At 37.8% G+C, this 22965-nt stretch overlaps 1 protein-coding gene across 39 annotated transcripts in view; it reads left to right on the top strand.

The window, feature by feature from the left end:
* Positions 1-22965, top strand: part of Nrxn3 (neurexin 3) — a 1553154-nt gene that overhangs the window by 1478169 nt on the left and 52020 nt on the right. For 28 of the 39 annotated variants that reach the window (XM_040743341.1, XM_040743342.1, XM_040743343.1 and 25 more), the window contains one exon: positions 22687-22765. In XM_040743341.1, the coding sequence (XP_040599275.1) occupies positions 22687-22765 (79 nt within the window). Of the gene's footprint in view, positions 1-22686; positions 22775-22965 lie in introns of all 39 variants that reach the window. The other 11 variants (XM_040743340.1, XM_040743331.1, XM_040743339.1 and 8 more) reach the window with 1 other exon arrangement.

Genomic DNA, 22965 nt, shown 5'->3' with positions numbered 1-22965 from the left:
AATGTTCTATAGATGCCTCTGACATCATTTCTAAGAAGATAAACTTTACTATCTGCTTTGAGATAACAACTCAAGATTTTTGTCTCTTTATTTGTATTCTTGCTTCAATTCCATATGGATTTATTATTGAGAAGTTACAAAATTTTAACTCTATAATGGAGCTGGTTCCAATACAATCTTAATTTGAACTACTTAAAAATAGATTTTCTTTAATCAAATCAGTTCCCTAATCAGAAAAAATATTTGTATTACAATATTGCTGATGTAAATAACTTTGGGGTGTATTTTTATGTTCTTCCTCTAGAAAACTATTAATCAAGTTTATCTGAAGTCACTGGACATTAATTTGAGATTTTTGCATACCTATGGATCATTTTAGCATCAAAATAATACAGAAATGTTTGATACCAAACTATTTATATCACATGCCATTTCAAATGAAACCCTGTGGAGAATATTGATTAGAGAAAATCTCTGTAATTGCTTACATTAGTTAAAAGTGAGATTCTTTTTAAATCTAAACACATTTAAAGTTCTGGTTCTAAAGGATATATATGTATATGCATATACATATATATAGTATAACATTCTTATTACATGTATATAGTTCATAAAGCTTAAGCTAGAGATAGGCCTAGTTTGTTTTATAATTCAACTTAATTATTTTAAGCATTAATATAGTCTCCTGTATTAAGAGCTGGAGACTTACTTGTAGCAAGGAATCTCAGCAGTTGAGAGAATGTCCTGCCCTTGCAGTGGACCCTAGTTCCATTCCTATTGCCTATGTCACAGAGTTCATAACTGTCTGTAAGTTCTGTTTTAGGGGACTCCAATGTCTATGGCCTCAGTCAACATTTGATTTCATATGTACATGTTCAATCAAAGGTACACATGTCCAGTTATTTAAAAATAAAATAAAATCTTAAAGAAGTTATTTGTGAGAGGCTTAATATTCAGTTTAACTGCTCATTATTTATTTAAATACTAATCACTAGGCAAATTTTGTATGGTACTTTGCTTAATACAGTTCAAGTAGATGGGATGAAACTAAGACATAAAAATCTCTTGGCAAGAATGGGTAGATTTAGAAGTCTGAGATGGTATAATGTGGGGGGCAGAGTAGGAGTCAAATCCCTGGTTGGTTCCTTATATAAGATATAAAGAGTCAAGACTGGTATATAGTGAACTAGTTTCTATCACCAACCAATAGCATCCACACTCAGTGCTCATACTCCATGGAAGTTTAGAGAGAAGAATTGTTTTCAAGTTCTTGGGTCTTTCATGGGCTTAAGAGCTCCAGCCCACAGTTCTCCCAGCATAACACTCTGAGCATATTAGTCATAGTCACATTTACTTCACCTCATTATCCATTTTAGTTTGAAGCAGAGGTACAGAGGAGTTCAGTATGGGCTGAAACTCACGGGTACTTGATATAAATCAGAATACAAATTGATCCCACTGTTATGGAAGCCGTTCTCCATACATGTCTGATTCTCAACTTCCTGCTGAAACCACAGCTAAAAACCTAGTGCTTTGTATGTCTGATAGCAAAAGTCCAAGATCATTCTTGTGATTTTGCTGGGGACACTTATCAAAAAATGTTTATTTGTCTATTCAGTGGAATAGGGCCAGAGGGACGAAAGGCTTCCTACATGCTCTGCAGAGATTCATCCTGTGTAGCCTCAAATGCTATGAAATAGAACAATTTGTCTTTGAACTGCTTTGTTGCAGGAGAAGAGTCTTGCAGGATATGTTCTCTGACCAAGAGTTGACCTCTTTCATTCATAAATACTCATAACTGGAAACCAAAGAACCCATTCCATGACTCCAAAGCATATTTGTTCCTTCAAAGCTTCATGCACTATGATGTAAATATTGTGTTTTTGTTTTCTGAGAGAGTGGCTTTTACCATAGTCACTTATTTGGAAAGCATACAGAAACTTTATTAAGAAGAGACAGACTAATATTTAAAATAGATGACATACCATTCTATTTTCTCTGTGATATTTGTTTCCACTTAGGGTCATGGGGACAAATGGTCAGATCAAGTTCAAGAAACTGGGTGTCTGGTACCATCTGTGTCATTACTAAGGTATGCCCTCTGACTAGTGTCAGGCTAGGACTATGTGTCACATATATTATTCAGAGGGTGAAATAACTATGCAAATGAAAGATAAGGCTGTTATTATCCCTTGAAAACTCTGAGAACACTTGTAACCATTAGATAGTGCTGGTGTATGGTTTATAACTGACATTTTCTGATTTTTTATGTACTGGAACCTTAAGGGGCATTAAAAATGAATGAATGACACAGATTTGGATACATGATGATGATTTTCACTTCATCATGTCTTGTATTATAGCTCTAAATTTTTAATTGGTCTATGATTATCTGGAAGGCTTTTACACTGGAGCACCCTAGTCTCCAAAATGTCACTAAGGAATGTGGAAAACTGATTGTGGATATATCTTACAAGTGATTAAAATACATAGTGAAGAAAGGAATTAAGTGTAGTTAAGTCTTAAGATATCAACAATGGAATTAACTATTTTCTGACATTTGTAGGAGGTCTGTACTGACCTAAAGAAATAAGGACTTGGTCCATGATTAAGGATCACACTTAGTTCAGTAGCTCTCCCTTGAAGTGCCTCCTTAAATCCCTCTGTGGGATTATTATTCACTATCCCAGCCAAGGAGGAGCTGTGTCTCAGGCAAGGTCCTTCGGTTGAGCACCAGAACAAAAAGGGTACTGTGGTATTTGGCCGCCTTCTAGAAAAATGACTGCTGTAATAGCACAGACAACCCCAAGAAATTTACCTTCACAGAAGTGTGTTTTTAATCTTCAGATTTGGGTATGCAGGCCTCCTCGGAGAGATTGGTATATGTCTTGCACTGTTTAAACAGGGCTGACTGATAAAGTGGTCATTAATAGTCAGTCAGTGATTGCTCTATAGGTTTTGTTACTCAGCCTTTCTGCTGTCATTGATTAGAAGGACATGTTTGACCTAGAAAGCCATTTGTTATTGAGTGGGAAAAGAAACTGAAATGTTCCAAGTTGCTTTTTTATGAATCAGATAAGGATTTTTATGGGAGAAAGAAAGGAAGAGAGACAGAAAGAAAGAAAGAAAGAAAGAAAGAAAGAAAGAAAGAAAGAAAGAAAGAAAGAAAGAAAGAAAGAAAGAAAGAAAGAAAAAGAGAGAGAGAGAGACAGAGAGAGAGAACTCACTTGTTTAACAGTAGAGTCAAAATCTGTTTGCAATCCTGCTCTTTGCTGGATACTTGAGATCAAGTGGTGATTTTTATGGGTGGAAGCAGTCTATTTCAAACAATTTATGTTTTGTTGTCCTCATCCTCACCATTTTAATATTGTCTAAAATCAAAGAAATTCAAAACATTTTCTCATCCCATTGAGAAAACGTAATTCTTAAATTTTTCAAAAGAAAATGTTTGTATATACATGTGTCTGTGTGTGCCATTCCATTTATAGACTTTGAGTCATTATAAAAACAAAAATGTGACTGAAAATAACAAGATTGCATCTCCCTTTTGAAGGATGGAACTATATAGTGCAAGATATATAGTTCACAATGATTGCAGTATTCTGTGCTCTGTATGTCTCTAGAATTTCAATGATCACAGCAGTCTGTGTCATGTTGGATGCTAAGTACTAGACTTTGGCATGCACTTGGCAAGGCAAGTCTGCATCTTAGCTCCCATTCTTTCATTCTATGACCTTTTGGATTTTTGTCTTCTCTACAATCTCTCCACTACACTATAGTACAGAAGCAAGATACGTTTTGAGGGTGTGCTCTGGGTATTAGCAATTAAAAGTCTCACATGAAATTTGTCTGCTGAAAGTCCTACTTCCTTTTATTTATTTATTTACTTATAAATTTTTATTTGCTATCATACATTAAATTCTGATCACAGTTTTCTCTTCTTTATCCCCCCAAGTCTTCTCCCTCTACTATTTCCCACAGATTCATCCCTACCTCCATCTCCCATCAGAAAAAAACTAGGCAAGACCTCCCTCAGAGACATCAACCAAACAAGGCATAACAAGCCGTAATAAGACCAGGTACATGCCATTACATTAAGACTAGACAAGGAAACCCAGTAGAAGGGTCCCACAAGAAGGGAAAAGAGTCAGATAATCCCACCTCTCCCACTGTTAGGAGTCTCACAATAACACAAGGATACTCAACCATAACATAGTGCAGAAGACATAGGTCAAACCCATACAGGTTCCCTGATCTTTGGGAGCCTTCATGAGTACTGGTCAGTTGATTCTGTGAGCTGATTCCTCTGGTGGCCTCAACCCTTCCTCTGCTTCCTCGGCAGGACTCCCCAAGCTCCACCTAAAGTTTGACTTGGGTAATCTGTATCTGCCTCCATCAGTTGTTGGACGAAGTCTCACTGGTCTCTTTGATGAAGGTTTTGCTAGGCTCTCAGTCTAGCACACTCTGCCTGCAGTACAAACTGTTAGGTGGAAGGACATAGGTCTCGATACTAACCCTTTTAATAAAATAATACAGTTACAATTTTCCTTAAACCTTCTCCATCAATGATATCTTATGCAGACAATGGAAATGGTTCCTTATATAGCCAAAAAGTTGAAAAAACATTTAAAACTCTAATTTTGATGGATATTAGACACCTGGACTTTCTACCTTGGTTTGATAGACTAATAAGGAGAAAACAGAATCTACTGGAGTCTCAAGTTCTGTTTGACGCCCCTGAGTCACAGTTATTACTTACATCATTTCCCTATCTTGCTCTCCCTCTCCCTTTCTCTCCTCTGCCTTCTTCCCTCCCCATTTTCTGTGAAGGCAGTGTCTGTTGTCCCTAGGCTGTGGACTTCGGTTGTTCCTGCTTCTAGCTCTTGAGTCAACTGCTATGATTACTAGCATAAGCTACCATTCCCAAATAGGTTTTACTTGGTGCAGCTAGGCAGTCATTCTGCCAACTAGCTACATCTCTGGTTGCTTTTTCTCTCTCTTAGTTATATGGATGAAAAGCTGTTCCCATGGGGCTTGAGATTCACAAATTTCCTTTTAACCTCTGAAGACTGGAGAAAACAATCCAGTTGCTTAGAAGTCTCTTTTTAAAAGGTGTTAAAGTTCTGGCTTTTTTTTTGCCATTCCCTTCTTTTCCCAAAGATTAAGATTGGATTTTAGGAGGCTCTTTTGGCTCCTTTAAGAAGGAAATATATCCCTGTATCAAACAGGATTGAAGAAGATATGCTGCACACATTTGAAGGCAAGAGCATATGATCTCCAAAAAGACAAACAGCCCCTTCTCTAGTTGTGTTTGTTGGTACTTTTTGTTGTCCTGCTTTAAAAAAAAAACAAAAGCAAAAGCCAGGTAAAGCTCGAATGAGCACAGCATGGTCCAGATGGCACTTAAAGCTGCCTGAGTTTCTTTTATGTAACTTTCTTTCTGACGAGTGTGTTCCAGCTGAGAATGTATTGGGCCTTGAAAAATAACTTCATCCATTTTATGTTTTTGTTATCCTCAGGTATCTATTTTACACACACTTATACACACACACACACACACACACACACTCACCCATACTCATGCAAAAGGCTGATGGTAGCTATTCCATGAATCTGGCATTGAATCCCATCCAGCAGGACTGGGCAAAATTTCATAGGAGCTTTATTAACTGTTGGTCAGTTTTAACAGTTTATTCAGCTGGAAGACAGAAAAACTCCACAGGATAACTTTCAGACAAGATGATAGAATTCCTACACATGAAGAAGAATTATTTACAAAGCTTTCACCTTCATGTTGGTGCTTTACTGAAGAGGAGGTAGAAACTAGTTGCCCATTCATTTCTGAAGTGTATACACTAAAGGCCTCATTCAACTGAGCATTCCCAGCAGGGAAATTTTGCTTGGAAGGTTATTTGCCTTAAGTAACCTGAAGCATGCATTCCTCCAAAGATTAAACAATCAAGTGTTGCCTTTAGCCCAGCAGCAGCATTTTGCTGGTATGCCATTAATGAACGGGGAATTAGAATTGCTTTGCTCAATTTTCTTCTCTCTTCTGCCCCATATATAGATCGGTCATGGGTGGTAGATGGAGAGGCAGATTGATAGGTGCATAGAGTGGTGACGGGTTGATTGTTGATTGATGATAGAAAGGGATGTAGATAGATGATAGGTAAATAGATAATATTCTTCATCCCACTATCCAACTTCCTCATTTATACTATGTGTTTTAGTTAAACTAAATTACTCTCCTTGTCCCATTCTTTCGTTTTAACCTTTCTCTTTATAAGCATTGATTGGTAGTATTCACCTGAACTATAGGTTCCTACCCCTGTATGTTAATATTCTATTGTAAAGTCAAAGCTGTGAGCCTTAGGTGACTTTCTCCATGAGTCTTCTCTGAGCATCCCAGAGAATGGGATGCACTACATCCTGAAGCATAAGTTTCCCCTTGATTTTTATTACTAGGTATTTGTTCCATATGCTTGTCCATTTAATTACAGACATCCATTAAAAAGAAGCATCCCTTTTGTTTGGTGCATAACTCAGAAGAGAATTGTGTGAGCAGCAAGTCACTGGAACAGTAGGGATGCCATTTACAAACATGAAGTAGATACTTTTAAGTACAAAGGAATTTGTTTCCAGACATATTAAATATGTCATCTTGGACTTCATCTCTTTCTGTCATTCTATTTTATCTTATTCTATTTTATTTCTGAGGCAGGGTCTCATGTCCCTCTGCTCAAATCCATCAAGTGATCAAAGCATATTGATATTGCTTGGTGAACCAGTGTTTCATAGACTTCAAGGGCACCCCACTTCCTGGCCATCTGCCTCCTTTCCCAAAAGAACTATCTTCTGTTCCTACTACAGACACATGGAGACCTGAAATTCCTAAGCATCAGGGTCCATCCCTAGGCCTGCACTGACCACCTGTTTTGCTTAATCAGTTCTCCTACTGCACTCTTTATTAAACATATTATATCAGCCCTGATATTGTCATTGTTATAACCTGTATAACACTCACAGAAGACAGTTAATTCTGTTGACCTTTTATAGGCAATGTGTTCCCTTCACAACAGCAGAGAGAAGAAATTTGCACTGTAAATAAGGATTGGAGCTCATTAAGCACTTCTTCACTTTAACTGCAAAAGTTAATGAAGTTGAGCCCACACTTAACACAAAAATATAGCTATGTATATTCTATGATGTAAATAGATATACATTTTCTCATAAAGGGGTGATTAGGGAATTAGACTTCATTTGGACCTCTGTATGCTAAACAATTGGAGGGATATTAAAACTCTTGTATATATAAGCATTTATTGCCTTTGCTTATAAGATATTGCTTATGTGAGAAATTAAGAGTCCAATACAATGTGTTCTGGGTATTCAGCCTACAAAGGTATTTAAAATTTAATGTATATTTATCCTTCATTTAAAAGTGTACTGAAACTGCCTTATGTGTTAATGTGTGCCCAGCAACAATTGCTGTTTAAGTACTACCCTTCTGTTTGCATTAATATGTGCATTGAAGAGGAATAAGGCATGATAAACTGTTTGAAATGCACAACCTTCAAGTAAGATTTATTTACGAAAGAACAGTGTAGTGCATTAATGTGAATATTCAAAGATAGATGTTTATCTTAATGGACTCCGAGGTACTTACAAACAATATAATTGCTGGACTCATTTTACAGGGCATTAATCCAGAGTGATTATACTTTCTCTTACTTTCCTTTATATAAAGAATTCTGCCTAAGGGTTTAAATGTGGCAGGGCAAGTATAGCCAAAGAATCAACAGTCTTTCCTGGGCTCTCCACAGCCTAGACTGTGGAACAAGAAAACGAAACCTTCTACTCCCCACCACCCCAATCTTTCTGTGACACTCATTGAACTTCTCACACAAAATTCTGGTTCCAGAATACTGAATGAACCCTCAGTTACTTTAAGCCTTTAGCCCAAAAAATAAGGACTTGACCTCCTGGCACATGGTTATAGGACCTCAGCAAAAGTTATCTGTGAGTTTTTTTTCTAGATTAGTGAGACATTTTCTAGCTTGGAAGCAAACACGACCATCCCCTCAAAAATATTTTCTGTTATAAAATTTATTTTATTTATAATTTTAAAAAATTATAGTAACTAATATATTTATATGCCTGTGTGTGGGATGTGCAAGAGTTCCGGTGCCCATGGAGCTCAGAAGAGGGTTTCAGACCCTTTGAAATTGAAGGTAGAGATGGCGCTGACATTAGGAGCTATGAGCACAACAAGAGTCTTTTTCAAGAGCAGTGCAATCTATGAACTACTGAGCCATTTCTCCAGTCTCTCTGTTTGTTTTAAATAATATAATAATAGTATTATATAGAAAATAATGCTAATTTTTGTCAGGTGTTGAGAGACACTTTTATACATGTGCATCTTTTGAAATGATTAAATCAGACTAATGGAGAATTGATACATCAAATATTTATTTTCCCTTAGGTAATGCTTAAAATATATTTTTAATAATTTTGGAATATACATAATTATTGATTATAGTCACTATGAAGTATTATTGATTGCTTAGATCATTCTGATCTAAGCTGATTTATTTTTCCTTTTCATTCTTTTATTTTCTTGTCCTAACACACATATTCTTATGACTTTACTTCCATGCCTCTTCCATTATCTTATTTGTCTGTGAACTTTCTCCATTTTATGAGATCATGCAGCATTTATCTTTTTGTTCCTCTCTTATTTCATTTTCTATAATTCTGCATAGGCCCATCCATAGTATTACAAATGACAAGATTTTTTGCTGTTTACCATTTAATTAATTTTCCATTGTGCATGCATAACATGTTGTTTAACTACATTCATCCATGGATGGGAAATCCATGCTCTTAGCAAAAGCTTTTGAAGCTATATCTGGCCCTGACATCTTAAAAGGTGATGTTACCAAAAGTTATAATTACCCAATAAAGGTGAGAAACACTTCATTCATTTATAAAATTTTCAACCTTTCATTATGGCTTCTAGATCATCCAAGTCTTCTTATATCAACAGACATTCTCTAAATGCCTATTGTTTATTTGATTTTCTCTCTTTGGTGCATGTTAGACCCTGTTCAGGCACTTTAGCTGTTTTCAAGTCAATAAAAAATATTGTAATAGTTGCTGTATCTTACAGAATAGTAATCCTTCTGTGCCATGGAGCTCCCTTCTAACCTGTACTGGAGTAGCAGGAAGTCGAAGACCAGTGCACAGTGCTGATGGGTGCACTGGACATCTACCAGTGCCATCTAGTAGAGTCTAATTTTCTGACTCCAAACACAACACTTTCCCATGACATCATAGCTGTCTCAAAACAAACTCCTGGCCCTCCAAAAAATAACATTCAAGGAGAGGGATACACTACCACTAAAAATGTAAGAAATTCTTTAAATTTCATTACAAGAAAATACTCGAGTTGGTATGCTAAGGAGACTATTGTGCTTGGGGAAAAATGCTACATGAAAAATATGCACCCTTAGAAGGAGATATATAGAATTTTAGTATAGAATTGCAGTAGGTACAGTGGAAATAAATGAGAACAGACCTGGAAGAGAAATATAGAAGCAAAAACATGAAGTCAGGAAGAAAATTTAGTTGTTCAGGGAAAGCAAGCATTTATTGAATGGTATATAGAAGATGGAGCCATTGACAAGCATCAGTTGGAAATTTGGTCGAAGATGATGCCACTGGTTCCACTAGAGCCCAGAGCTAGATGATCCTGATTTTTAAAACTTTTCTTTGTTTGTTTTGTTTTGTATTTTTGTTTGTTTTGCATTTGCTCTTGTTTTTAAGTTTGGATTTTATTTGGTGATCAATGAAGGCAGTGAGGTGGGTAAATGACAAAACTCTACTTAGAGAGTTCACAGTTCATCTAGGGAAGCAAGTAGTACAGGAGAGTTAGAGACAAAGACAGAGACAGATAGAGAGACATACACAGAGACACAGAGAGAGACAGTCAGGATCATATAGATAGACAGAAACACACATAGAGAACAGCCTTTTAGAGATTAACCTTGCAGGACCTGGGGTCTGGAGGTCTAGTAGTGAACAAGAGGACTCAAATATGACCTTAAAAGCTTGAGCAATCCATGAGAATGTAGAGACCACAGACAATAGCAAAGAGGAGAGCAGAGATCAGTTCAGCCTGGAATATACCAATGGAGCAGATTAAAGGATATTTAATCAAACTTACTTTGCCTTACTCAGTCAAAAATGTTTTTCCCTGATTGTTCAGTTCCAAAGGACCTTTCCAAACTCCTTTTGGACCACAGAGTTGGCACAATGGTGAGCACTGTAATCACGGTGGCACTTTCCTCATCAGGCTTTCATCCAAGTTCCAGTCCTGGGAATTATTGAAGCGTCTCCTGGTGACTGATGAGCACCAGAGGCAGAGCCCAGTCATGCAGGGCTTGGCATCCTCTCTGCTTCCCAGTGTTCTCTTTGTTGCTCTATAGACTGACTTCAACTTGTAGTCACAGAAAACATGCTCTGAGATGACTGCCAAAGGTACACATATTCTTCTTTCGCAAGACCTTGGGGTCTCCAGAGCAGGAATTGGTTGATTAAGTTCAACTTACATTATTGTGGGTAATACCAGAGTCAGCTCTTTGGTTCCTGTAGTCTTTTTCTCACACTATTTCTACACCCTGTAGCTGTAGTTCCTCCAGATCTCCAATCTAAATACAAGGTAAAACAGGAAAGGAGGTGGATTATCCAATCCCCCTCTTATTTATTTATTTATTTATTTATCTATTTATTTATTTGAGGGAAGGCATACATATGCTATCCCATGTAAGTGAAGGTTAGAGAATATTGTTTTGGAGTCAGTACTCTTCCTCCAACATATGGATCCAGGAATAAAACTCAAGTCATCAGGATGGTAGCAAATGTCTTTACCCACAACACCATCTCACCAGTCCCTACAGCCTCCCTCCTATATGAGAATAGAACAAGCTGGCAGAATTCCTTATGTATCTCTTTCCTCAGATTTATGTCACATGACCACTTCTAGTTGCAAAACAAACATGCTTAAGTTGGTCACATACCAGTTGTTGGAAGTCGGGAGAGAAGAATGGACGTTAAATTGACAATGTCTATAATGTTTACCTTCTCTGCTACACTGAAGGTCAGGACCATGTCACATCAGATCCAACCTCATTCTCTTTGGCTCAGTGCCCATCATCTTTTCTGGTATTTTGCTTAATGCATATCTGGGGTGGTGTGGGGAGGACCTAAGTTTCCCTGTTTGGTTTCATTTGCCCTTTGGCTCCTCTGAGCAACCTGAGGAGTCTAGGAGTCTTTTGGTATATGCCAGAGAGTCTGTCATTAGAATGTCTCAAAGATATTCTAGGAAAGAAAGAAAAAGATTGCATGCTGGGAGGAAATCCACACTACTGTAAAAATAGACGAGGACCAGGGTGAATTCTTCAGTAATGAATGCATGGGAAAATGCTTCTTAAATTATGAATGTGGCTGCTTGTGTTTATTGTCCAGTAATCCTCTCTTATTGATTTCTGTTTACTTCCAATCACCTAGAACGAGACTGGGTTGCTTAGTAATCTTTATTCCTGAAAGACGGTCATTAAAGCTGCCGTACTGTATTCAGTTCTTTATTTTTCCTCAGAGTGACTGAATCAATATATATATATACAAACAAAACACATTTCCCTCTTCTGTTTAGAAGACAAGGGGAAAATAGAGAAAAGCAAAATAGAGGTACTTATATTTAAAAGGAGGACAGCAGATGACACATTGATTTCTTTTGAAGAGGTAGAATATAAACTAAAATATTTCTTGGCACAGTTTTTGATGATAATAATGACTCTGCAGACTTGATTTTCACTTTCCAAGAGGATGTCATAAAAAGGCAACCCACCTCCCACTGCCCACTCAACCAGTTCTCAGAAGGGTGTTTGTCTCAGCACCAGTGCTAGTAAAGTTCCTTCTTTTGCTTGAAATGGGTGTTCATTCTTGTTTGGCCACCCATCTACGAATGAAGACATTTTTCAGAAAATTGTTTGACCATCATTTGATTTAAAGTGCTTGTTTAGGATGAAGCGTCTCAGAACTTGGCAGCAGTAGGAGTTCCTGGAGTCACGGTCTAATAGGACTCCCTCTGAAACATTGTTACTGAAGCAGGGAATGAGAGGAGTTGGGGTGGAGGCCTAAGAATTAGAGGAGCCCCAGCAGGGGAGAAAGGTGTTGTGTTCCCCACAAAGTAATTCAGAGAATTAAGCTGGTCAAGGTTTGAAGCACAAGGGACTCAGATTCAGGACCATAGGCTATTTGTCATAATTTGAGATTCTGAAAACCATGTCACATTCTTTGGGCCTGTTGAAATCCATTTTGCTGACCTGTTCTCCAGGGTATCTACATACCTTGTGGAAATGGTCTCAAAAGAAAAGCAAGGATCGCCTTGTTCAAAAGGTAGGAGGAAATGTATTGTTAAATCGCTAGATTGCAACGTTTGCTGGCAGTCTTTCCCCATTGTCTCATCATCGCGTTTCTATTTGCTATTTAATCACATTTAGGGTGAGATGTAATGAATGCTAGAGGCAAACCAGGGATGTTGTACGTGATAGGCAAATACACTACCACTGAGCTACCCCTGTCCAGATCTGCTGAGTGATTTTTTTAGGGAAACAAAAATGAAAATATTAAGTCATTAGCACAGATGTTACCATTTTATGTGATATGAGTTTTTTAAAAACTGTTTTAAGAGCATCCAACTCAAATGTAAAACAAGAAGCCCAGTATTCTTATTGCATAGCTTACAGACAAATACTCACTTATTAAGCAGAAGGGTAGATTTGCTGTCCCCAACTAGCTTTTCTGCTTTCATTCCTCATTTTCATCAGAGATATCTGATAAACAGACTCCCTTCAGCTTATTGAGAAGTAAAGTAAGACAAAGAACAAAAGTCTCTGGATTGCCCTATCTTCCCTTTTTTTTCTCCTTACCCATTAGTTTCGGTGTGCTCATTAGAGCACCGGGAAAAGAAAGAAAGTGGTAAGGTTACACCACTGTTGTATGCACACATGTTGTATGTTGTAGGAGTCCAAATGAGGGAAATGCAAAGCTATGAAGGGATTGAAACAGGAACTTATCCCTAGCCAATCTTGTCTAGAAGACAGTACCAACCTCCCAAGGAGACATTGGGATATTTCCTACTGCTGTTGTGGTGGTTTAAATGATAATGGCTCTTGTTGGCTTAAATATTTGAATGCTTGGTCCTCGGTTGGTAGAACTGTTCGGGAAGGGTTAGGATATGTGACCTTGGTGGAAGATGTATGTCACTGGGATGCGGGCTCTGAGTTTTCAAAAGCCTATGCCATTCGCAGTTAGTACCTGCACCTCTCTGCCTTATGGTTTTGTCTCAACATGTAAGATTTCACCTACTACTTCAGAGGCATGTCTGCCTAGCTGATACCATGTTCCCTTCCACAGTGATCATGTACTCAACTCCCCACTGGAACTGCCCTCTCCACCCCCAATTTCTTTAATAAGTTGCCTTAGTCATGCTGTCTCTCCTCACAGCAATAGAGACTTAACCCAGAGAGCTGTCATGCTTGACATGTCCTCAGAATTGCATGTTCATGAAACTTTTGGAAGATTGCATGCTGAGGAGATGGCAAGGGACATAGGTGGGTATACATGTTGCATGTTCCTTTGCTTGCATATGTGCTCCATTGTCCCATTGAATTCTAATTACAAAACCCAAATGGTCAAGTATGTCAAGACACAAAGAATATTAAAGTGGAGGGACATTATGAACACAGAGCCCTTATTTCTGTCTCAATATCCACTGTATTCCGTAAACCTACTTTGACAAGAATGTTGTTATATATAAACTATAATGAGAAAAATTGCTTATCCCACTTTCCATCAGAAAAGAGAAATAAATAATTTCCCACTCTACATGGAAATTAGGCTCTATTTTCTTGGTATGTGTTGTGGCTATATATGAACATGTATACATGCCCTAGAGTGTATGCTTGTGTATTGCATATGTGCACACAGGTGTAAAACATGTATACAGAAACTTGTGAAATTTGGGGGTAATATTATTTTTCTCAGTTAACTTCTACCTTTTTTGAGGCATGCTTTCTCATTGGATCTAGAACTTACCTGTTTGGCTAGACTGGTTTAGCTGTAAGCCTCAGACACCCTTCTCTGAGAGCCCAAGGCTAGGGTTATAGGTGGTCCCCACCACATTGGGCTTTCTTGTGTGGGTGTTGGGGAACAAACTCAGGTACTCAGACTTATGTAGGAAGAATTTCACCATTAGAGTCACCTCTCCAGCATGGTTGTGTTGACTCCGTGAATTCTTTTGAATTGGTGTCAATGAAAAGCTTACCAGTTTTATACTGTAGACTGGGAATGAGGCAGACACACTTGGAGAGTAAGTGAGCCTATCTGGGTTCAGGAATTTCTTACTTAACAGTGCTTGAAGACATTCCGTAACTTGATTTTCACTCTGTAAATAGTGCTAAAGGACTTGACTCTCTAGTGTTTGAGGGAGCTTTGCACACTCTTCTTGACATAGTCACTCTATAGTAACTCTAGGCATTCACTTTCAGAGCGAGGATAACCTTCTAACCTTTGTAGCAGTTCCCATCTCACTAGCTTCATGTACTGTGTTTCAGTTGACCCTCATACTCCCCCCACTGTTGTGACTCGAAGTCACTGGTTGCAGAGTACCTCTCACTCTTTCAGTAGCTTATCAAGTTCAGTTTCAAGTGTCCAAACCTTACTTTAACTACTGACAGTGTCCCTTATCTTCATTTGGTTTGTTTACCCTTGTTTATTTTTTTATCTAGCTTTTACTTTCCTTGAAATGACCAAGTAGAGAAATTATTTCCAATTATAAAGCAAGGTGCACCTTGAATTTTCATCCTTTGCATTACAATCAATTATTCAATTCGTTGCACTTGCCTGTTGTGAATAATGTTGCTGTTTCACACATTGATTTCTATGCTGTGCTAGTATACATTCCCATTGTGTGTTTGTGTGGCATCTTCGTGAGTGCCCAGTTGTTTTACTTTCTTTTTGCTGGGTGTGAAACTCAGCCATTACCATTTTTCTAAGGTGGCTGTCTGTTACCTTTTCTTTTCTGAATGATCTGATCTGATAGAACTTGATGAGCCCGGCGTGGTCATTATAATAAGAATGATTTACCATGCATGAATTTAAAATTTGGCTATTTTTAATTCCTAATAATTTTACTGTTTCTTTACCCCTTTTCTCCGGATCATTTCATTTATCTAAGTTCCTCATGAAACCAAAACCTAAGGTAACTGCTACATCCAATGATCATCCTAAAGGGACCTTCTTACATGTATTCAGTTACTGATGAGGATCTATCCTGTCACCCCATCCAGGACTGTCCTTACTCTATTCATCACACTGTGTCTCCATTATGTTTGTCTTATGAAGATCTCTAAGCTGTGCTTTCCCGTGTAAGAAAAAAAGTTCTCTCTCTCTCTCCCTCCCTCCCTCCCTTCCTCCCTCCCCTCTCCCCTCCCTCCCTCCCTCCCTCATCCCTTCCCTCCCTCCCACCCTTCCTCCCTCCTCTCTCCCCTCCTTCCCTCCCTCCCCTCTCCTCTCCCTCCCTCCCCTTTCCCCTCCCTCCCTCCCTCTCCCTCCCTTTCCCTCCCTCCCTCTCCCTCCCTCCCTCTCTGGATTGTAATGTCAGATGTCAGGCTCCAAGACAGAGAGAGGGCCAAAAGAAAGAGCACCTCACATGAAAACATTATCTTTATATATTCATATATCTCTTCTCTCCTGAATGGTGGAATCAGAACTTAATGGACCCATACATGCTATCAACATTTTTGTCCAAGAAACAATAGTGTTATCCATGATGAAAGCATATGTGCATGGCTTCAAAATACACACTAACTGGTACCTACATATTTACTTCCAGTCACAATAATGCCTGTCCTCTTTAATCCTCTACTACAAACAGAGCCTTGATTTTAGTAATAATGGCATAAAGCCAAACTCTGAAGGAAATTCTATCTTTAAGAGAAAGGCAGAAGGAAAGAAATTAAAACGTATCAGTTATTTGGAGAATCAACAAAAATTTGACACTTGTTATAATGGTTGAGTCCTAAGTATTCAACAACTGTGATGGAAACAGAAAGTTTACAATGGACATACATACAGCCAACCTTTTCTGAATAACAATTCTCTAGGGTGGGAGAAAAAGCCATCACTGATGAAACTTTTTGTGTGCATAATAACTAGGACCCCATCTAGATTCTTAGTGAGGGTGTAGAATGGGTGGGTTATTTTCTTTTCTTTTCTTACTGTTATTTTTTTCTGTCTCCTAAATAATATGTAATTTCTCCAGGCCAAGAAATAAACTGAAAGGATTTAGAAGGATTTGCTTATCAGTGGAATACCATGTAGCATTACATTCCTCCACTTTGGGGAGGGTACATTGAAGTTTGGTTAATCTTCTGTGGTTCAATACTCCTTTCCCTCTGTCAGGCTGCATCAGACAACAGATAGATTAATCTCCTTTCCACATACTCTCTTCTTCCATTCCCCCTGTCTTGATCTACCTTTCCTTTGTGAGCAGACGGAAGAGAAATCTTGAAAGTATAGTGAAAAAGAAACTGAACACCAAGCCAACATGCCTACTTATATCACCTCCCAAGACCTCGATCATAGCATAAAAGACTCCAAATCTTTAGCCCAATATATAGTTCAGCTCTGCTTGGCTTGTCTGCCATTAATTAAATCTGCAATTTGCGAAGGGATTTCCTCAAAGGCTAATTCGTTAGCAAAAGTTATTACAAGTCTTGTCATCCTTTATCCCATTTCACTCTGTGCCTTATGGAAAAGAAGATAAATGAAGGTGGGAAGAATTTTTAGGGAAGCAGAATTTTCTTGAATTCTTGTATACTCTGACGTTTTTAGTGACAAGAAGGAGTAAATATTTATTACACAAAGAATTCCATATCAATCATAAAGTTTTAACGTATCTCTCCTAGGGCTACAACCCATCAGTGGAATTTATTTTTTCCTAGCTCCAGTTCAAAGATTTGTAAAACCCATAAGGCCAAAGACTGAGCCTGGACAATTCCCAGCACAGTAATTATCATATCACATCATAAGCAATTAGTAACATTTGTGGTAGACATAAATGATTAAGTAAATATACACTGACATAAATAAAATAACCAATACAGACTATGTTTTGCTTTTAACTGGGATCTCTGAGTAAAGAGATTGGTTTAGACTGAATGTAGTATCTTTAAGCTCCTTAAAGTTTTCTTATTGCACAAATATACTAACCAAGATATGCATCTAGTCATATTTTACTTGGCAATTCATTCTTGGCCAAGAGAGGAGAGAAAGTGATATAATGAAAAGAACAATAGCGTGGCAGAGAGAGTGAAAATTCACAATACACTGCTGCAGCCCAGACACTTAGATATATAGAAGAAAGAAGCAAGGGTCACTTGAGGTAGCCGCTTCACTAGACTGCAACATTATCTCTTGAGCTCCATCACTTATGCCTGCCTCATTCTGTGCTCCCTATCCTCCATATCTGAGTATGGCAAGCTAAAGTTATTTATGTTTCATATTGTCATAAAAAATATCAGCCCCTTCTATTGAGGAAGACTGCACAGAGCATGCTCAATCAGAATATAAGAAGAGGATAGGTAGTGCATTCATCTATCTTGCTATATTCTGACCTTGTTTCTTTATTGGACTTGAGTTATGAGGGTAGAAGAGAAGAGGTAAACAAAAAAGTAATAATTTTTAGCTTCCCAAGCTTTAGGATTTTTTGAAACCCTATGATTTAATATAAAAATCATCGAGGGGTGTGTGCATGTTGACATTAATCAAACACAAGAGTGCAAGATGGCAAAAAACGAGTGAACACAATGTTACTCTGTAAACACAAAGTGCTCTAGTTTTTGTAATCTTCTTTGAAGTCATAGTTTGCCTAGTGCTACTAGGCTGTTGGTAATTGGAAAGTAACTCCAGTGTCTGTTATTTAAATACAGAATGAATGTTCTTAATGGAGGTGCATAGAACTCCTCCCTTTCCAACTGTGAGAGACTTCAAGTTCCAATTCTTATTCTCAGAATAGAAGTATAGAGGAAAAATGCCTAAGCCACAAGTGTTTGAAAGAATTTAATTCTGTTTAGTATGGAGCAGCTGCTGAAATATATGGCTGTTTTCCTGGGACTTTGGGATATTTATGGGCCTTTCTCTTTTCCTTTTTCACTGGAAGAATGGAGAACATCATTCCTGAGTGTGTTATTTATAATTTCATAAAGACGTTCTGTGGCAGGACTTGTTTTATACCACACTTAATCTCAATCAAATAATCGTGCTTCCAAGGAATTGGGAGGAGAAAGTTGACTGTCCCCTAAATGAATAGCCTTGTGCTGGTATAAGATAAAGGGCTAACAGAATTTCAAGTCACAAAAGACAGTTGGACAGTCAGGAGAGTGCACATGGTGATAGTGTCATGGATCACCTTGATTATAACATTAGACGCTTCTAGGTCTGACAAATAGTTGATGATAATAGAGAATGGTATAAATATATCTCTGCTGAGATAGAGCAGAGCCTTGCAGAATAAATAATTAGGCATAGGTGATTATTGAAACAATAACTCACAGAAGTAAATTGAGAGCTCAGGTTTATGAAACTGAGTGAATTGGAAGGTAAAAACATCTATAAATTTACCTGGGCAGAGTTTTGGGCTTTCTTCAACCCCAATTTTACTTTAGGATAACTTTAATAAGCACTGGTAGAGAAAATATGCAAGCGCAAAAAAAAAACTTTTGGGAAAGGAATAAAGAAGATCCTTGCCACAGACGTATTTTATTGAAAGTTATTATAATGCGTATCTTTAGTTTTATGAAATCTAGTACAGAAGGGAATAATTCCAATATGTGAATTAAACACATGAAACATTTATTTTAAAATAGAGTAATGGGAATTACTATTGATGTAGAACATGGTTAATATATAAGGGCAAAGGAATTATTTTACTCCTTGAGAGAAAACCAAGTATGATATTTAATCTACACCAGCAGAGCTGTGGCTGTCGTTCCCAGGGACCTTGTTGCAAAATCATAGATGTCAGCTTCCAAAAGAATGTGGTGAGTGATACTGATGAGATGTAAGGGGGGGAGGAGAGGAGTCTGATGGGGCAGGGTATTAAATCCATGCTTGTTAGCTGAACTTTCTGTGATAACCATGATCATTCAGGTTGCTGTCGTTTTGTCATTCCAAACAATCTTTTCTTCCCCTACCTAGAGATGTGCAAATAAATGAAGTTATTTCATACTACTGACCCTTAACACATACTGTTGATGTTACCTGAAATGCCTTTCTCCGTCTTCAGCCTCCCATACTGGATTTGTACTGTTCCTTTCCAATCTGTCCCTAAGGGCTTGTTTTCTCTTTCCCTTCTATCTGAAAGATATACCTAGTCTCCTGCTATTTGCTCCCTTGGCGACTTATGTTAACTCTTGTCACAACATTCAGCTTACCATGTTGAGTTTGCCTGTGTACTTAACTGTCTCATCAGAGGACTGAATTTCCAGAGCAGATGAGCTACTTCATTTCTCATTTGATTCTTCATCACTGTTACTGTGCCTCATTCATAGATGTGTAATAAATACTGAAAGTACCAGATGAATGAACTCATCAGTGGGTGAACGAATGAGAAAAGAAATCATCTGGAATAAAAATATATACAGAAATGAGTAGCCTGACACTATCAAAACTACTTAGGTTGTAGAGTTGTGACTATTTTATTTTTCTTGGAACATCATAAACAAATACACACAGGTTATAAGTACATTATGCTTAGTCACTTTAAAGTATGGTCGATGGTCTTTGTATTATAAAGAGTTTATTTTTGGCTTACAGTTACAATAAATAAGAGTACAGAAAAGGCAGAAAGCCATGGCACGTTAGCAGTAGCTGGAGGCTGGATTATCATATTTTGTCTGCACCAAGGAAGCAGGGAGAAACCAGGAAGTTAGAAGGGGCTGATTATAAAACCTGAAAACTGTGGCTTTTCTTTCATCAGTAAGCTTACACCTCCTAAATGTTCAGTACCCTACCACAAACAGTGCCACCTTCTGAGGGCAAAACCTACAGGGAGACTCTTTCAAATGACTATAGTCACTGTGAGAAAAAAACAAAAACCTGAATAACATGGAAGAAAGTTTGGTGGGTATTTCCAGATAATTGTGCAAGTAGAAACATCTCTTACTGCACTATTACTGTATGAGAATTGTGGATGGTAGGTGGAAACATAGCAGATGTCATCACAAATGTCAATTCCCTTGATTATTAAGAATCTTAAAAGAGTTTTAATATGTGTTAATCACTAAATATGAAGCCTGGACAGAACAAACACTAAATGCTTAACAGTCATGAGTCTTGAAAGTTTGGATGCCTATTTCTTCATGTGAGTTTTAACTATTCTCAGTTGTCAAAAGAAGATGATTGTGTTTATGGAAAAATATACCACACACACATACACACACACACACACACACACAAACACACGGAGGGATACTGCATTTTATTTAAAGATAGAAGTCCATAGTTCTGCTCCCTACATATCAATAATGAGCCTATATCTAGCTATATCAGTAAAGCACACCCCACTGGCTTAAGCTAGTTGTTTTCTCTGCCCAAACAGTTAAATGTATTTCCTCATCACTCCCTTTCCATAAACAGTGGGAAGTAGAATTGATTTAGGTACCCTTAGAGAAACATGCATTAAGGGAGTATTATTTTTCTGACATGATGAATAATTTGCCTGGTTACAGCTGCTGTCACAGTACAGTTTAGTAGCACATAATTAGGGAGGAGGTCATTTCAAATTGCTCATCTTCTAACTTTCAGATGCAACAGGGATAGAATATGTTCCTTTCAGATTTAGAAGAAGGTTTTGTAGTGTGGGGAAGTGAGATGAGTTACCCTATGTGTTCTTTTTCCTCTGGTTATTCTTTTTTCCGTTTCTGAACATCCTCCAATTGATATGTGTACTTAAAAAGAGGGCACCCTTTGGAAACACTAACCATCTGAGTTGTCATGGAAGCTTGTCTGTGAGGGCTGAGGTAACAAGGTACTGCAGACTGAAGGACTCAAACAGTAGAAATATATTCCCACAGAATTCTGAAGGCTGGTAGTCTGAAGCCAAGGTGTCAGCAAAAAGATTCTCCCAGTGACCTTGCTCACTGACTCGTGAGCCCATCTCTATTCTGCATTTCTATGAAGACTCCTCCCTCTCTATATCCCTGCTCCAAATTCCTCTTTTTAGAGAGACACCAATCCTACTGTATTCAGAGCCACCCTAATGATTTCACCTGGACTGAAGTATGTCCAAATGAAGTCGTGTCCTGAGGCATGGGGGTATCACAATTGAAATTACCCTATCTATAAGACAGAGTATAGAAAGTGCTGAGATGTGCCACAAACATAGTTACAATGTATCTTGGAAGTCATCACTTTGATCCTTACTATCTGTGTGTCCCTCAGCAAGTCAACTAATCTCTCTGACCTCTGTCTTTTTGAACATAATTTCTCTGTTCCAATGGACAGATTGGGCAGTTCTGTTTAATGAAAATGCATAAATATCAATCATAGCAACTTGCTAATAATACTTCTTCAAAAGACAAAGAAGACATTTCTTTATTACCTTTTCTTCTTGACTGTGGATCCAGACATCAATGGGTTGCGAGTAATAAACTGAGAAACTCATTCAATGCTTTCTGACATTAAGAAAAGAAATGAGTATTTCCTAAATACCTACAATTCACTGGGTATTTCTATATATAATGACCAAAATGAGTTTGCAGTTTAGTGTGTAAGCCATTTAATCCCTCATCATTCTTCCATTAGTATTTGTTACACTTGTAACTTGTGTTATGCATATTACTTATTCTCACCAACTATGTGTCATGGGTCCAATCTCCAGCCAATGAACAGTCCTGTGATTTTCCTCTAACAAATTATATAGCATTGGGAAGTTTCTACATGATTGAAAAAATAAATGATTTCAAGTTGAACTAGTGTTGTGGTGAGAATTTGTTCTGCTCTCTTCAGCCAGTGCCTTACCCTTGTCCAGGAGCTGTTGAAAAGTATCACTCTGCTGGTCCACATTACTAATTCAGTTAATTGCAGCAATTATGAAAAGGAATTGCTTCAAGCAAGAGAAGCTATTATGCTGTACTGAATGAATAGCATTGCACAGTGTTCATTAATTATACTGCCTATAGATTCACAGCCCCCCAACAGTGCACATGAGACCATGTGCCATGTGCACTCAATCCCTTTCAAAGCATGGCGAATGTAGTGTTGGCTGGGTCCTTCCAAAGGCCATTCACTGCAATTCCTGTCCTTCTTATTCTTCATCCAGAAATCAAAGTAGACAGCACTGTGTGATCTTATGAAGTAGAATAGCCTTGAATCTCTGCAGCTGTATTGATGGCTGCAGCTTTATAGGGGAACCATACAGATAATACTGACCAGAGAAAAGTCAGTAGCAAGGAGAGGTGGCAATAAAAAAAAGATTTAATGTACTTATATATCAGTTTCTTTATCTGCCTCTGTTTTCTCTCTTCCCTCTGCCCCTCCCTTTTGTGTTAACAACAATAGCCAACATCAGATGATCTTGTTTCATCTGCTGAATGTTCAAGTGATGACGAAGACTTTGTCGAATGTGAACCAAGTACAGGTAGGTCAGGTCAGTCTTGTTTTGCTTGCTTCTATTTTCATTTGCAAAATCCCCAATACATACATATATGTGATTATACATGTGCTCTATATATAAATATATATTATAGTGTGTTAATGTGTGTGCATTTCCTATATCTATATATGTATCTGTATACATATATAAATATTAATTTACCAACAAAAGCATCAAATCCCATG

This window comes from Mesocricetus auratus, unplaced genomic scaffold (assembly GCF_017639785.1).
Source record: "Mesocricetus auratus isolate SY011 unplaced genomic scaffold, BCM_Maur_2.0 Super-Scaffold_15014, whole genome shotgun sequence".
In the NCBI taxonomy this organism is placed as follows: domain Eukaryota; kingdom Metazoa; phylum Chordata; class Mammalia; order Rodentia; family Cricetidae; genus Mesocricetus; species Mesocricetus auratus.
This window is presented reverse-complemented; position numbering and strand designations above follow the sequence as displayed.